The sequence below is a fragment of the Monodon monoceros genome, unplaced genomic scaffold (assembly GCF_005190385.1).
Source record: "Monodon monoceros isolate NGI ecotype Baffin Bay Population unplaced genomic scaffold, NGI_Narwhal_1 Super_Scaffold_5, whole genome shotgun sequence".
NCBI classification, from domain to species: domain Eukaryota; kingdom Metazoa; phylum Chordata; class Mammalia; order Artiodactyla; family Monodontidae; genus Monodon; species Monodon monoceros.
This window is the reverse complement of record NW_021703782.1, coordinates 26,489,283-26,507,223: the sequence shown is the minus strand read 5'-3', so window position 1 is coordinate 26,507,223 and position 17,941 is coordinate 26,489,283. Positions and strand designations below refer to the sequence as shown.

The 17,941-nt window shown below is 43.1% G+C and overlaps 1 protein-coding gene across 1 annotated transcript in view; it reads left to right on the top strand.

The window, feature by feature from the left end:
- Positions 1-13,332, top strand: part of HABP4 (hyaluronan binding protein 4) — a 37,062-nt gene extending 23,730 nt beyond the window's left edge. Inside the window, exons 6-8 of the mRNA XM_029201451.1 lie at positions 6,149-6,320; positions 9,641-9,826; positions 11,926-13,332. Of these exons, the coding sequence (XP_029057284.1) occupies positions 6,149-6,320; positions 9,641-9,826; positions 11,926-11,982 (415 nt within the window). The 3' untranslated portion in view covers positions 11,983-13,332. The remainder of the gene's footprint in view (positions 1-6,148; positions 6,321-9,640; positions 9,827-11,925) is intronic.
- Positions 13,333-17,941: the final 4,609 nt, after the last annotated feature.

The following is a 17,941-nucleotide window of genomic DNA, read 5'->3' as shown; positions in this document are numbered from 1 at the left end:
CAAGCAAACAAAAAGTACTTCTTTTGTGGTCTTAACACAAAATCTGTTCTTATTGAACTTTTTGGAATTTATTAACTTCTATTAGGTTATCTTAGTTATGAAAGAATCCTCAAATTCATAGCACCGGTTCCACAGATTTCTTAATTCTATCACAAGTAGGCTACAGAAACCCTCATGATTCCTTAATATTTCTTTATTTTTAGCTCTTTTTGTTAAAAGTTATAGAAAAAATGTATATAAAATAAGAATAGTATATTGAAACTCCAAGTAAGTTATTCAGCTAAACTGTTATCAAATCATGGTCATTCTTGTTTCATATATTTCTCTACCCACTTCCTCTACCTCCAGGATATATTATATATTATCCAAAAATGTTTCAGAATGTTATATCTAAAAGACTTCCTTTAAAAAAACCATAACTGGGGGCTTCCCTGGTGGCACAGTGGTTGAGAGTCCGCCTGCCGATGCAGGGGACACGGGTTCGTGCCCTGGTCCGGGAAGATCCCACATGCCGCGGAGCGGCTGGGCCCGTGAGCCATGGCCGCTGAGCCTGTGCGTCCGGAGCCTGTGCTCCGCAACGGGAGAGGCCACAACAGCGAGAGGCCCACGTACCGCAAAAAAAAAAAAAACTGGAATATCATTATCCCGTCTAAAATTTTTTAACAGTTCCTTAATATCATTAAATATCTAGGCAGTTTGTCAGTTTCCCTGATTATCTCAAAATCTTTTTTAAAACAACTTATTTGTTTGAATTAATATTGAAATATACATTTTAATTTTTATGTTTCTTACATCTCTTTTAAAAACAGTTTTATTGAGATACAATCCAAATCCAATAAACAGCACATATTTAGAATGTACAGTTTTACAAGTTTGAAATCCATAAACAATAAAAATAATGAGCACATCTATCAACCCAAAAAGTTTCCTTGTGTCCCTTTGTAATCCCTCCATCCCGCCCCTTTCCCCCAGGCAACCAGTGATCTACTTTTTTGTCATTAAAGATTAGTTTGCAATTGCTATAATTTTATATAAATGGAAGCATACAGCATGTATTCTTTTTTTTGTCTATATTCTTTCACTGAGCATGCATATTTTAAGATTCATTCAGGTTGTTGAATGTTTCAGTAGTTCCTTCCTATTTATTGTTGAGCAATATTCCATTTTACAGGTAGACCACTATTTGTTTATCCATCTGCCTGATGATGATCATGTGGGTTGTTTACAGTTTTTGCTATTATAAATAAAGCTACTATGAACATTTCTGTGTGTGCCTTTCTGTGGATATACATTTTCATTTCTCCTGAGTGAAACGGCAGGTGTTTATGTAACTTTTCTAGAAACTGCCAAACTCATTTTCAAAGTGGTTGTTCCAGTTTTTATAATTTTTAGGCCTTGTAATAGGTGTATATCTCATTGTGGTTTTAATTTACATTTCCCTAATGACTAGTGATGTTGAGCCTCTCTTCACGGGTTATTTGCCATCTGTATGTCTTCTTTAATAGTCTGTTTAAATCGTTTGCTCATTTTATAATTGGTTTGTTTTCTTATTACTGAGTTTTGAGAGTTCTTCATATATTCTGGATTCAAGTCCTCTATCAGATACATGATTTGCAAATATTTTCTCCAAATCTGTGGCCTGATTTTTTATTCTCTTGACAGTGTCATTTTTTTTTTAAATGATGACCACCCATTTTCTTTTTCTTTTTTTAAAAATATTTATTTATTTATTTTGGCTGTGCCAGGTCTTAGTTGCGGCACATGGGATCTTCGTTGCAGCATGTGGGATCTTTAGTTGCGGCCTGCGGGCTTCTTAGTTGCAGCTTGCATGCTGGATCTAGTTCCCCGACCAGGGATCAAACCCATGCCCCCTCCATTGGGAGCATGGAGTCTTACCCTCTGGACTACCCAGGAAGTCCCCTCTTGACAGTGTCTTTTGAAGAGGAGAAGTTTTTAATTTTGAGGAAGTTCAATTTATCAGTTCTTTCATTGATCATGATTTTGGTATGAAATCTTTTCCTAACCTAATACCACAAATGTTTTCTCCTATAAGTTTTATAATTTTGGGTTTTATATTTAGGTCTATGATCCATTTTTAAAAATTAACATTTGGTCCATTTTGAGTTGACTTTTATATACAATGTGAGGTATGGATAGACGTTCCCTCCTTTATTTTTGCATATGCATATCTAGTTATTCCAGCATACTGAAAACCATTATTTGAAAATCAATCACCCATGTATGTGTGGGTCTATTTCTCTATAGTCTGTTCCATTGTTCTGCCAATATCAAACTATCTTGATTACCCTTAAGTCGCTTTTAATCTATGTGTCTTCTCTTTTTTTAATTTTCTTGCAATTTATTTGTTGAAAAAGCTGGGTCATTTGTCCAAATAGTTTCTCAGAGTCAGAATTGTATTGATTGCATCCCTGTAATCAGTGGTGTGCTGGTAAATATTTAACATCTGGTTCTCTGGGATGAAAAAGCCTGGATCTATTGCACTTGCTAGTTTCTGTGGTGTAAATATTCCTACCATGGCTGATTTAAAACCACCAAAGCAACATCATTGAACACAGAGTGGGAAAAGATGTGCGTGCGGTAGTACATCGTTGCGTAGTATATCCACTCTACACATAAAATAGAGATAAATAACTTCAAGTGCATAGGAAAAGGCAAAAAGTAGTGAAATAATTAGGGAATAATGAGTTGTGAGGATTTATTACCTTTGTTTTAACATTTAAACATGTTTTAACATTTAATTATGTTTCTATAATTTAATTTTTAACAACTGTATTTCACAGCCAACTTGCAAAATTCCTGAGAATTTAACAATTGGCCGTTATGACTTGGTGCAAGCCAGTCCCAGCATGGCATTGTAGAGTAGTCCAACATGTTTCTCTGTTCTTCATATTTTTTTAAAAAATTCCTGAATATTAATAATGAGAGGCAGAGGTTTGATTAAATTCAGGTTCAACTTTTTGGCAAGATTGTTTCATAGGTTATGGAAGGCTGCTGATTATCATTGCCTTTATCCATTAATTCATTAGGACTGCAAATTAGTGATAGTCTAATTCTATCATTCTTTCTTCAGTTAAGTAGCTGGGATGATCTGTAAAGAAAAGCTTACCTAGAACCAGTTGATTAAACTGAGTGTAAGTTTGTTTAGGAAATGAAGGATGCATAAAAGGCGTGTTTTACTTTTAATTTACTCATTTTCAGAATAATGAGTTGGTTCCCTCATATCCTTCAAAGGTGCCAGTGACTTTTTTTAAGTGTCCTTGTGAACTTAGAGATTTAAACATATCTGATGTGTTTCAGTACACTGAGTTTTTATGCTTATTGGTGCTTAAACTGATCCATTTTTTGACTGAAGGGGGCCTCTTCAAGTTGATTCTTGATCATTTTTACACACATTCAGTGGTCTTTGATAGCTTCCTTGCTTTCTGGTAAGACATGTTTCAGACTCATCATCTATACTTCACGTCTCATACTGAGTCATTTTTCCAGGGAGCCAGAGTCCTTTAATAGAATATGGTATTTAGAACCATATGATATCACTTATATGTGGAGTCTAAAATATGACATAAATAAACTTATCTATGAAACAGAAACAGACTCACAGACATAGAGAACAGACTTGTGTTTGCCAAGGTGGAGTGGATGTTGGGGAAGGATGGATTGGGAGCTTGGGATTAGTAGATACAAACTATTTTACATAGAATGGATAAACAAGGTCCTACTGTTGTATAGCACAGGGAACTCTACTCAATATTCTGTAATAAACCATAATGGAAAAGAATATGAAAAAGAATGTATATCTATGTATAGCTGAATCACTTTGCTGTACAGTATAAATCAACTGTACTTCAGTAAAATAAATTTTTTTTTTTTTTTTTTTTTTTGCGGTACGCAGGCCCCTCACTGCTGTGGCCTCTCCCGTTGCGGAGCACAGGCTCCGGACGTACAGGCTCAGCGGCCATGGCTCACGGGCCCAGCCGCTCCACGGCATGTGGGATCTTCCCAAACCGGGGCACGAACCTGCGTCCCCTGCATCGGCAGGCGGACCCCCAACCACTGTGCCACCAGGGAAGCCCCAGTAAAATAAAGTTTTAAAAAATAGAATATGGTATTTAGAGACCATAGTCTAGGCACTAGGGTTACTTACTGCTACTAGGTTCTTAACTGTTTCTAGGACATTTAAGTGGACAGAGCTGAGGAATACACACACACACACACACACACACACACACACACACATTTTTAAGCTAAAATATATTATGAGTTCATTCAATATTTCCATTTGAAATTTAGGAGTACAAAATTTTTAGCTAAACTTTCTGAAGTTTGTTTCTCTTTTTCTTCCATGCTGAAAATCCCAGTTGTCAGTAACATCATACTATTACTCATTCGCTGCACACACGACAGTAACAAATAATACTACCAACACTACCTCCAATAATATGATTATTAAAAGGTTATATACAAAGAGATGAATAATTATAAATTTGTATTTAAAGGCACTTTAAATAGCTTTTTTCTGATGCTTTTATCACCAACTTGATAAACAATTAGGCTAATTTGATTAATTTTGCTTCCAAATTTTAGAGATTGAATTTTAATTTAAATCTGTTTTATAGATTTATTTATTTATGTAAAATATTTAAATGTTTCCAACGTACAATCTGTTAAAACATGATATTTTCCAAATAGCTGCTATCCCTGTTCTTTCCCTGGTTTGTATTATGATTTTTTTTTTTAAACCTATATGTATATATATTTGTATGTCTCCTTATTTCTTAGGTGAATGGTAACAGACATTCCACCTTGCTTTTTCATCAGTATATCCAGGAGGTGCTCCATAGCAATTTATGTATTTCTCATTTCTTTTTAGCTGCTTAATATTCATGTTTGATATACATAATTTTTCCAACAAATTCCTCTCCAGATGATTTTGGGTTGTTTCCAGTATTTGGCATTACAAAATTTACTGTCTTTTTATATTTTTGCCAAATGTATGTTTGGGATATGTTTTAATATTAGTATTTTTCCAACATTTTATTATGAAAAATTTCAAACACAGCCAAGTTTAAAGAATTTTACAGTGAACACCTATACCCACCACCTAAACTGATATAAAATTTATTTATGGTGAAATGTACAAAAACAAGTGTACATTCATTGTTTTGACAAATGCACATTTTTTAGTTGCATCATTTATTTTTTTGAGTTATGAGTCCTTTATGTATTCTAGATCTAAGGCTCTTATTAGATATATATATGATTTGCAAATATTTTCTCTCATTCTATGAGTTGTTTCTTCACTTTCTTGATGGTGTCCTTTTGCAGCACAAAAATTTTCAATTTTGGTGATGTCCAGTTTATTTACTTTTTCTTTTGTTGCTTGTGCTTTTGATGTCATATGTAAGATACCATTGCTTAATCCAAGGTTTATGCCTCTGTTTTCCTCTAAGAGTTTTATACTTTTAGCTCTTATATATATGGTGTGAGAAGTCCAACTTAATTCAAAGGAGAAAGAACAGTCTTTTCAACAAATGGGGCTGGGAAAACTAAATATCCAAGTGCAAAAGAATGGTCTTTGGCACCCTGATCAAAAAAATTAATTGCTCATAAATGTGAGGGCTTATTTCTGGACTTTGCATTCTATCCCATCGTTCTATATGTCTGTCTTCTGTTTTAAGAATTCATGAATTTAAGGAGGATATTTACAAAAGTACATATTTGTGACCCATTGTTTATAACCTCTGTTCGTGGTTTCCTTATATGTGTTTTGTCTCAGTTACTTCTCCCATTTGTTTCTACAATTGCCTATCTCATTTTGTGTGTAATGTCATGGGGAAGGGAGTGCCTGGTGGTGAAGTGTAATATTAATGTCCTTGGGATGGTGATGCTCCCATTTTTCAAAGACTGCTTTGAACACAGACAGGAATTACCTTCAGTTGGCAATGGCGGCATAAAATGATGAAAATAAAATAAGGAAGCTTATGGTTCAAAGATTTTCTTACCGTATTTAAATTTAAGATACAGAACCATGAAAGTACGTTAACCTAATGGTTATGACTTTCTCTTTGAGAAAGTAGACATTTCAGACCTATCAGAAATTATTCTTTATGATTATACTTCTTTATAGAGTTCCTGAGTTGGAGGTAGAAGAAGAAACTCAAGTTCAAGAGATGACCCTAGATGAGTGGAAAAATCTTCAAGAACAGACCAGACCAAAGCCTGAATTTAACATCCGGAAACCTGAGTCCACTGTCCCTTCCAAAGCAGTGGTGATACACAAGTCTAAATATAGAGATGATGTAAGCATGATGTTTTGTATCTAGAGGTAATCTTCACTGTTACCTTACTGGAAACGAAATGGGCTTTTCCACTTCTATTTTAAAAATGGAACATTAGTAGTTGACATTCCAGTTTCAACCTAAGAGTACTCAGAGATTATGTGTGCCTAATTTTACTGTATTTTTATTGTTTATTAAGAAAAAAAATTGAAAAAGAATTGACCCATTAATACTTAATCCAAAGCAGTTATAGTGACAGTGCACTTTCTGCTCCCTCCAGAACTGTGCCAAGACTGTGCACATGCTGTATGTTTTAGTTGCATGTCAGTTTTGTGTCAGAAGAGAGGTACAGAATGTTTCCTGAATCCATTTCGGAGGATAACTACTCTGCATTCTCATGATTAGATTACCTTCAGTTCTAATTCTTTTTTTTTTTTTTTTTTTAAGTTTAAGTATAGTTGATTTACAATATTTCGTTAGTTTCAGGTGTATAGCAAAGTGATTCAGTGGGGTTTTTTTTCACAGTTCTAATTCTTAATAAGAGCGTTTAGTTGGAACTAGTTGATCATTTTTAACTGGTCAGGGTTGGGTGAAGCCTTTTTTGTGTTATTGTAGCAGCTCCGCTCCCTCTGCAGAAACTCACCAGAGGAGCCCTGAAGCACCTGGCAGCACCGTCGGGCACTGCTGCTGTGGCCAGCTATCCTGTTGGAACTGCTTGTGCGTTCCTCTGTCTTTTGTGGTCCTGATTTTACAAGGTTTATGTTCAGCTCTTCATTGGCAGCTTCAGCTTTGAAAATATCTTCCAGCAGATACTGATAAGGCTAGTCCGAGAGTTATTTAATCACATCCTATTTAAGCTGCTGAACTTAAGGAAGGGTACACTGAATCATTCTAATTTTAAAATTTAGAGTTTGTTTCATTCCGTCACAGCTGTTTATCTTGATACCAGTCTCTGTGTCGATGACGGTAGTGAGCACCCTTCCTCTCTGCTGGATATTCATTGATCTTCCATTTGAAACTCAGGAGTTTTGTACTGTGTAGATTTGTCTGTGTTCCCATTTACACTTTGGTTAGTTATATTCTTTGAATGAATAGTTTCCCTAGGGGGTCATTTATGATACAGGATCCCCTCCTAACTCCTGTTTCAGTCAGTCCAAGCTCTTGGAGTCTAGTACGTTTTTTGTTTGTTTGTTTGTTTGTTTTGCGGTACGCAGGCCTCTCACTGTTGTGGCCTCTCCCGTTGCGGAGCACAGGCTCCGGACGCGCAGGCTCAGCGGCCATGGCTCACGGGCCCAGCCGCTCCGCGGCACGTGGGATCTTCCCGGACCAGGGCACGAATCCGTGTCCCCTGCATCGGCAGGCGGACTCTCAACCACTGCGCCACCGGGGAAGCCCGAGTCTAATAAGTTTTTAGCTTTTCCACTAGAAATGGCTTTTTGTACACATACGAGTGAGGCCTTTTTACAAGTCCATCAGCTAGTTGTTTTTTTTTTTTTTTTTTTTTCTATCCATTTTCTTCTTTTTTGTTCTGGGGCACTGTAAATAAAGCTTTGCCTAAAACAATTGTGCCGTCAGGATTTGAAATGTGCAGCTGACATGTTAGGTAAAAATAGAAGCTGCTCTTCCTTAATCCACACCAGATTCATCCTCCCTGGCTCCAGAGAGAGGTCTCCTGGAATCTTTGAAGCAACTGTGTTAGCTGCTGAGTCATCGAGCTTGGTCTCAGTAAAGCACACATCCTTGGTACTTATTGATCTTATGGCGTTGATGATTTTAGCCAGGAATTTTTCTTAAAGCAACAGAAGCCAAATCACTAGTCCCGGAAGTGATTGGTGTCACTTACTTTGTTCTGAGTACCCTAAGAGACAAAAGCACTAGAATAACACCTCTTGTTTGCATGGAGCTCTGTTCTTTGCAAAGTTCAGACCAAACAGTAGCCTATGAAGAGAGCTGGGACCTTAAAGCACCTTGGCCTGACTATTCGCTCACTTTGCTTCCATTGCAAGTTGTCCCTTCTTACTGGGAAGGCTGCCGTGTCTCTGCTGAGGCACACTGACAGCCAGTTGTCTTCTAAACCAGGCCGTAGTTATCATTTTGCCTCTTCTATTTTTTGTGTTTATCTTGTTGCCAGAGTGCCATTGTTCCTGAATTGTTCTTTCCTTCATCTTTTTAGCTTTGAGAGCCCATCTAAGGCCTTTGATTTATTTCAATCTGAAACTTTGAAAGGGACACAAGTGTTAAATGTGAAACCTGAAATGAACATATGGCCAAAAGGGACTGATGTGCTCAGGGAAATTTGATTCCATTTTCTGGACAAGCTGTAGGGATGTTTAACCTTACAGCACTTGGGAGAGTCTCATCTACGATCACTGGCATATTTTCTGTAGGTTTATATTTTACTTAAAAGTGAGAGTTCTTCTTTGTTTCATTCATGGTTAGGAATTGAAGCCAAATCAAATTTGAAGGAGTTTTATTTAATACAGTGTTCTTTTAACAAGAGGTAGAACTTATTTGACCTCTTACAATAAAATGTACTTTCTCAAAGAATTTGAACTAGAGCAGTTCTTCAAAAGCAGCTTGAGTTCTTTATGCAGCCGTGGTAGCAACCCTCAGATAAATCATACTGTTGTTCTATCCTTTCCATATATTTTGAGTCAGAGTTGTTTATTGTATATCATCCAGTTTTTAACATATGTTATTTGTACCGTCAGCACCCATGTTGAAAGAAGTTTCTCCATCAAGCTCTATTCTAGGAAGGTGATTTTCCTTATTTATCAAAGTAGCATTTGTGAAGAAATAAAACAAAAGGCAGAAACTAAAACTTTTCCATCTCAGCAAAATACAGTTATTCGATATAAAACATTTAAATGATTACTGTTAGTCATGTCAAATCTTACATCTTAACCTACTAAACTGATAGAAATTTGGTCTCACTTGAAGTAACGGTAAGTTCAAAAATGTTTGAATTAAGACTGTGAGACACTACTATGTATAAAATGGACAACTAATAAGAACCTACCTTGTAGCACAGGGAACTCTGTTCGATACTCTGTGATGACCCATATGGGAATAGAGTCTAAAAAATAGTGGATATATGTATATGTATAGCTGACTGACTTTGCTGTTACAGCAGAAACTAACGCAGCATTGTAAATCAGCTATACTCCAATTCAAAAAAAAAGGACTGTGAGTATGAGAACGTGTGGCTTCAAATATGTGCAGAACCCACCTGGCTGGAAGCAGAGCAGCAGCATCTTCCCCTGCCCAGAGCCCGGCCCAGTGAGTGTCCATGGAGACGGCCATGTGTATGTTCTGTGTTTGATGCTGTAACTGTGTTTCAGTTGGTAAAGGATGACTATGAGGATGATGCCCACGTTTTCCGGAAAGCGGCCAATGACATCACATCCCAGCTGGAGATTAATTTTGGTAACCTCCCTCGTCCCGGGCGCGGAGCCAGAGGTGGCACACGGGGAGGCCGGGGAAGGATCAGAAGGGCAGAAAACTATGGACCCAGAGCAGAAGTGGTGGTAAGTGTTTATATTCTATTTTTTTTTTATGGTACGTGGGCCTCTCACTGTTGTGGCCTCTCCCGCCGCGGAGCACAGGCCCCGGACACGCAGGCTCAGCGGCCATGGCTCACGGGCCCAGCCGCTCCGCGGCATGTGGGATCTTCCCGGACCGGGGCACGAACCCGTGTCCCCTGCATCGTCAGGCGGACTCTCAACCACTGCGCCACCAGGGAAGCCCAGTGTTTATATTCTAAACCCTGGATGGTTTTCTGAAGTGAGAGGATGAAGATGCCCTGGGCCTACATAGTCTAATTGTGGAAGATCATCAGGTTCTGCCTCGTCTAGATAGAGGAGGTTCTTCCTTCTCTGTCTAATGTGGGTCTGATGTTGGAGTGTTTGGAACGGTCATGGTAGCATGATGGACATCAGTTGGATACAGACCATTGTGTAGCCCTGGCCTCCAGGGTCTCCAGGGAAGTTCGATGCCTGCCATGAATGCACGTTCAGAGCTGGAGAAAAATTCACACATGTGCATCAGATAAGATCCCCAGGCTTGGGATTGAATTAGATCAACTGACGGTTGCTTACCATGGTCTGATCATCTGCCCTGGGCCCTGATGCTTTCAGGGTAGACAAAATCCTTCCTACAGCTTCAAGGCCACCTTTCCGCTTCAAACCACGCTTTTCCACTCTTCAGCCAACACTGCTCTACTTCTAGAACAGACAAGCATGTTCCTTACCCCACGGGGCCTTTGCACCTGCTGGCCCTTCTCCCACCCCTTTGCCTGTTTACCTAGAATAGATCCTCCAACCTCCCTTTCTCAGAGAAGTCTTCCAGACCAAGTCAGAGTCCTTATTTTCTTTGAAGCACCATCTGCATTTGTAATTGTATTCTCGCTGGTGCAGTTGTTGATGCGTGTCTGCTGTCTCCAGGGGACATGATGGTTTCCCCAGTGCCTAGCGCAATGTAAGCTGTAGTAGGTGCTTCGTAAATGTTTTTTGAACAAACACCTGTTGAGTGGGAGTTGGGCACAAGGCCCGGTGGCCAGCACAGGCCGCCATGCCGCCCTTGTGATGATGGAAGAGGCGCAGCCCCTTCTCTGTGGCTGGTCTTGGAAATGTTCCTTTTGCTGCCTGATTCCCTTACTCCAGGGAGCAGCCCCTGGGAGGAGAAACTAGTCTGTTATGCTTAAACAAGAGCAAAAACACAAGAGTGTTTTTTCTGGGTACATTTGAGGCCATGTTGGAAAAAGGAACTATTCTGGGAATAGAAAATATACATCCACTCCTTTCCCATAGCAGAGCTCTGCCACCGCGTGTGCAGTGTGGTGATCCGGTCCTCGAACCTGCCGCCCACCTGGGCTCTTCCAGCTTCTAACAGCCTTCACACTCGCATTGTTTCGGGATTCTGTTCTTTTTGCTCATTCATTGAGGCTTATCTCTGGGAGAACCTTCTCTTCTAGAAAACATTACTTGACTGTGATGTGTACTTGGCCATGATGTGTACTTGGCCATGATGTGACTGTGATGTGTACTTGGCCACCAAATTGCATTGGATGCCCTGACTGTGGGCCCCCATTCCCAGGCCATCTGTTACTGAACTTACCAGTATGTTTCTCCCCCAACTTTGTGAGCTCCCCGAGGGCAGGACTGTCTTTAATCATCCTTATATCTCCATGTAGCAAATTTTTTTTTGCTACATGGAGCAAATTTATCCAATAAATATCCTCCACATTTATTGGATGAAGGAAGTGCCAGATACAAAAAGGGTCACTCAGTAAGGATCTGTGGGAGGGAGGGCCGGGGGTGGCCAGTAGGCACTGCCAGCCATTCTGCAACAGGGATGGGAGCGGGTCAGAGGAGGGAGAGGCACCCTTCCATGTCCCCTCTTCGGGGTCTGTGCAGCACTTGGCTGCAGCTCAGAGCAGGGCCTCACTTAGAGTGACCCTGCCGCTCTTCTCTTCCCACTGGGACCCTCTCTCCCTCTATGTTTGGGCCGCTACCCCTACCCCATTAGCTCCTCCCCTGAGGGGGAGTGGGCACCGTGTTTCACACAGCTCTGCACCCAAGTGGGAATGGGTGAAGTGACAGTTGCTTTCAAAACTTTTCTTTTTCAGACACAAGATGTTGCTCCAAACCCAGATGACCCTGAAGATTTTCCTGCTCTGGCTTGAGAGAGCCCTATTTCCCTGGCAAATTAAAACAGCACTGGCATACCTACAAAGAGACTTTTTTTGCTGTGGGGAAGATAAGAACAATAGATGTTGCTTTTTCCCATGTAGTTTGAATTCATTGCACTTTTTTGGCCTGGGGGTGGTGTGGGAATAAGGATTTCTCCAGATGCTAGAGAGCAGCAGTTCTGGTCAGGCGTTAGTCTGGCACTTTCCCGAGAAGGTGGAGAATGGTGATTATTTTTTTATTTAAGGAATTCCAAACGTAGTTCAGAAATAATGTTTAAAACATGTACATAGAGATTGTATTGAATCTTCCACAAAAGCATGGAGAGTAAAGCAAGCTGTAAAATAGAATCTGTTGAGACTACTTAGTAAGTTGTATAGATACCGGAAGGCTACGTCCTTCTGTATTAAAGGAAATACGTATAACTTGGACCATTAATTTAAAGCGGTCACAGCCTAGTTTTCCGAGACCAAGAAATTAAAATACAGTTGTATTTACTATCTACTTGTAAATGTTATATTCTCCTGGAATTTTTTGGTTTTCATTTAACCAATAATTTTAAGTAGCTATCGTGCGGTCACTGGTTACCACTCTGTGGCAGAGAATTAGGGAAAGTATTGATGTTTTTCATGGTGATCTAAACTACCTCGTGGTTTCTGCGTGTGCGTACACACACATACACACACGCACTTAGTATAAATGTGCATATTTAGTGTTTGGGTGGGTTTTAGGATGAGTATTAAGTAAATGACCTTTTAAATGATGTTATTTATCCCACCAATCAAATGAAAAGGGGTCCAGGCAAGAGTATTGCAACTTAACACCACATGCTTTTCTCCCTCAGAGCTAGTGTCAGAATTCAGCACCTGTGACAGAGGCCCTCCGTCCCTGTCCTGGGCAAGACTTATAAATAACTAATATTTATTGAACACCTATGTTTAGTTTTTCTCACTTAGCCCTTGCACCAGTTCGAGTTCCTGTTTCTTGCCTTTGGAGAATTTTGGGGTTAGGGGCTTCCTCAGAGGTTCAATAACTCCCTGAGTCCCACCCTAACCAGCAGGGCTGAGACCTGGAGGCCCATGTTCTCTCAGCCCAGCTGCCTGCAGGGTGGTGCCCAGGGTGGCAGCTGGGGCAGAGGCAGCTGTAACGGCCGCTGGAAGCTGGGGTGACACTCTTCCCACTTTACTGAAGAAACTGGGTAACATTTGCTGGTTGTCACACGGTTAATATGCTTATGTGGGAATCTGAACCTTGGTCTCAGGATCTGTGCTTTTTTTGCCTTGCTATACTAAGATGGCAGTTCTGAACTTGAACCCAAGTGTAAATAAAGGTTGGTATTCCCTCCTCTGTGTATAGAGAGCCGAATCCTTTTGGTGACACCCAGGCCAAGAGAGAACAATGTGGGAAAAGGCCACAGCGGAAAGAGTCATTTCATATTTTGTTGAATAGTCAGCACTGAACCCTCGGCCACGTTAAGCCAGTTAAGGACCTTCCCTGTGGTTGACAGCCTACTTTCGGATTCTTGTTATTAATCTGAGTACTAAGGTAATCATTTTACTCCCTCTCCCCGGAAAAGACACAGTGAACGTGAGTACCTGACCTGAGAAGTCTTGTGAGAGTGAATGTCGTGTTCAGCCATGATGATCAGCGGGTGCAGCGTGAAGATGTGTCACTGCTCATCAGGCTTGAGCTGTGTCACATTAAGTCCTTTTGCCTTGCCCTGGCTTTGAAGATTGGCAAAACAGATCCTTCTCAAGAAGAGCCCCTTTAGTGTTGTGTATAACGATGGAAAAGCCCATTGTGCTGGATTTCATGTATTTGCAAACACCGCACCCTTCCCAAACACATTGAGGATGCCTGTACCACGGAGCAGTCTCGGGTCTTGTGGTCAGAAAAAGTTTGGGGGAATAGGGGACGGTTTCTGAGCCCGCTAGAGGTCTTCATTTGCTCACCAGGACTACCTCTTGCCAATCTGGTGGGGCAGATGAAATGTCAGGCTTTTGCCATGTGGTTGTCCACAGTCCGGCCCCAGAGAAGACAGAGCAGAAGCAGAGGGCAGGGGAAATCCATGAGGTGCTGTAGGGAAACTCAGGAGGCAGGATTGTGTATTCGGACCTATATACAAGGCAGAGCCTTCCACATGACAGTGCCTTGCGAGACTCCTTTGAGGTGCTTGGGTGTAGACGTGTTGTCGTGAGGCAGGACACGTTTCTGGCTGGTAACCTTAATACTAAGCAAACTAACCCCATTAAAGAAAACTTGTGAGCCTAACAGACTCTCTTGGAAAGTGGGAGGTCAAGCATGTGTGAATTCCAAGGGCAGGTGTGCCAGCCCCCAAGCCTGACTTGGATCCCTTCTGATACAGGCGCTCCCTGCTGGGGCTCCTGAGGATGAGCTGGTCCCAGGACCTGCATCAATAGGAGGAGGTGTGACCCCTGACAGGTTTTGGTACCCTGCTTCGACTGGATGAAAACCTAAGTCACACAGCTGACAGGGTCTGGGAAGAGGCGGACTCACTGCAGAAGCTGCTCCTGGCTGGGAACCTTGCACTGGATGGTTTGAACGTCTGGCCAGGCTACTTTGAAAAGTACATCCTTAGCCTAATGTTACTGATAAGCATTTGACATTTTCATCCCATGCAAGGCAGGCTCCTCAGAACCACAGAAGCCGCAGCAAGCACCCCGTTTTCTAGTGCTGGTTTCTAGTTGAGGTCCTTTCCTTCTCGGTTCCCTCGCTCCTCCGTGCCAGCCCAGGGCATAGGTGTTTCATAGGTGAAGGCATTGCTTCTCCTTTGGAACCACACCATGTGTGGTGTTGGCAAGGCCTACGGAGCAGCAGGACCCGGGTCTCAGAAGCTGGGCAAGGGCAGCCCTCAAAGTAAAAACAACTACCATCTTCTAAGCTATTCAGGAGACAGCCACGCCGCCCTCCCTCTCAGCAGAGCATGACCCAGCAGGACAAGCAGAGGTTCACTTTGAGAAAAAATCTGCCCACTTTCCTTTCACTGCTGCTGCTGCCGCCACCCTCAGCCTCCATGGGGATCACACGCTGAACAGCTTCCAGGGTCCTGCCCTCACCTCCACATCCTCCCGACATCGGCCTGAAGTCAGGTGCTTGGGTTGCCGGCACCACTGCCCACAACGTGTCCCAAGTGTAAGGCTCTGCCTGGCTCTCTGTATTTACGCAGTAAGGAGAATGAGGAAGGAAAAAAGCAGAAAATAAAGAAATCTTTCTTGTAAAATACAACACGGATAAAAGTGCAAAAACTTTGTTGTAACCACCACCTAAGTCAAGGAGCCAACTCCAGAAGCCTGTCCATGCGACCATGCCCATCACAGCCTCCCCTCCTTCTGAAAGGAGCCACTCTCCTGACTTAGAGGAAGCACTGCCCAAGGATGCACCCCTAACAATACGGCTCTGCCCTTCGCCTGAATGGCCTTTAAGTCTGAAGGATCCCCCTCCACCCTCTTTGCAGAGCCTGGGTAACCTGAGGAAACAAACATTTCTTGAGTAACTGCTATGTGCTGTCCTGTAATTGTCTCATCACTTTTCAGTCGGGGAACAGGAAGGGACATTCGTCTTCCTTGCTCCCTAGCTAGTGTTTGGGCAGGGATGGGGTGAGAAGATGATTTGGTGCCCAAGCTGTGTTCTTTCTACACACTCCTGAAATTTCCAGTTAATTGATTAGTCCCTCTGACAAAGCTGCCAAGAGAGAGACAGGGAAAGGCCAGAGGACGCATGGACTTCTGTGGGGGCCCGAAGGACCACGTGGGGCCGTGTGCTGCCGTGCTTAGCCACTCCCTGTGGTGAGGTGGCGCTCAGGGCAATGCCACACTGTGACACGTTCTCCTGAAAACATTTGAAGTGCTCTTAGAAAGCTTTATTAGGTCTCCCGCACAGGTGGAGATGCCAAGACTTGAGAGGCCACGAGACCAGTTTCAAGGCTGCCGGCAAGGCGCTGGTGGAGACAGGAGCAGAAGCTGGGCTCTCCCGGGGGCCTCATGGAGCCTGAGGTCCGAAGCACTCCAGGGGCCTCCGCTGGCCCAGGCGGCCTCTGCCCATCTCCTGCGGCTCTGGGAAAGCCTTTTCCTTGGCCATAGGTTTCCCATGACTCCAAGGCAATAGGACTTTCCCCAACCAAACCACAAAGGTTCTCTAACACATCACAGCTTTACCACGGGCAAAAGTGGCCCCATAGTGTGGGGAGAGCACCAGCTGCCTTGTTTCTTTGCAAAATGTGGCCCCATTTCAGAAGACTGACTTGGGAGCACAGTCATTTATAAGTTGGGAAACGCCTGTCATGAGAATGGAGTGGCATCAACTTACACATAAGTCCCTCAGGGGGCTCTGAGAGTTCTCAAATGTTCTCAGAAAATAGGAAAACTATTTTCTTGAGAACAGCCACCCTGCCAGAGGCATCGAGGATACCTCCAGAGAGGTGTGCACTGCCCAGCCCCGGGGGACCTCACTCACCTTGATGAACCACCCGCATAACTGTGCTGGGGGCTCTGGTCTGCACTTCACGCACCTGCTCAGATAGGAGCAGCATTAGAGCAACAGGGAGGAAAACTTAAAGTACCTGAGGTGAGTCCTACATTCTTGGCAACGCAAAATGATCAGAACCTACGTGTTCTGGTGGTGAGGGAAAGTGAGAGTGCAAGTGAGCGGGGACGCCAGAGAAGTGTTCAATAAGAGGGAAAGGACGGTGGGTAGAACGGAAGCAGGAGAAAGGCAGAGCCCAGGTGGCCCAGCGAAGGAAGTGGCAACCCAGGGTCCTGTGACCAGGGTGGAAAGACATCCTTCAGGGGTTTTCACCGAGGATCCTGAAGGCCCAGAAGGGGGCCTTGGGATGACTGGTGAATAGGCTCCTTCATGGCACACCTCTAGGGGGCACCCTTCACACTGCACCTGTGTGAACAGCACCTCTGGATGCTGTGATGCCATGGAGGGCCTGTCTATGAAGTCTTCAAAATTTTGCTTTTGGGGGGGGCCACAGGGACCAACTCCCATCAGATAGTCACAAGGACCTCTAACGTAAGAAAGTTCAAGGAATGCCGTCGGCTTGGACTCGGGATTGCACCACTACCAGAGAGGGTGCCAGCCTGGTCATGTCCCCGACCCAGTCATCCCCCCAGGTCACCTACAGGAAGTCCCAGCTCTGGCTTTGGGCTGAAATCTCCATACCCCGTGGAAGAACGAGGCAAAAACTCCTTTGCTGTGACTCTGAGGCACGGGCCTGAGGAAACAGGTTTAAACTGCACCTTGAGAAAATCTCTGATGGTGAGCGCTGTGGTGTCCAGGAGAAACCGCTGAAGATCTAGTCCCTGCGGATCCCGAGCCAGATTAAAAGTCGGTCTAGAAAGGTTACAGCCCAGGACATCCAACCATCGCTGGAAAAGGTGGGAGACAGACAAGAGTTGTACCTACAACACCAGAACCTGTCTTAGGGGGTTACTGGATATGGCAAGGACTAGTTTACTATACTGTCTGGAGAAAAGACCCCAGGGTTCATCCTCTAAACTCCCTGGTTAACCGCAAGGCAAATCTGGGGCTGGCCAGAGAGAATGGCTCAACAGCAGGAGTGAGCTAGGGTGGCCACCAGCCATCACGCTCCCTGCCCTCACTCCTGTCCTGCCAATGTTGAGGGAACGCTCAACTGCCACTTAAGGACATGCCAATCACTGGTCTGCCTATGGTACTCCGTGTGTTGTCCAGCTGTCACAACAGACCCGTCACAGGGATGGAGACAACAGGATGGGCAACCTCCCCATGGCTGCTACACTGATAAGCCAGGGCCAGGCAGGAAGGCCCCGCCTAAAATCTCAGGGTCCCTCAGTCTCATGAATACCCATGAGCCCTATACCCAGGGTTAGCCTCTGCTGCCTCCTATATAGATGAAAGCTTTTCTCCGACCCCTTCCTCTGCCAGCTGGGGCTTGGGCCAGAGCAGAACGAG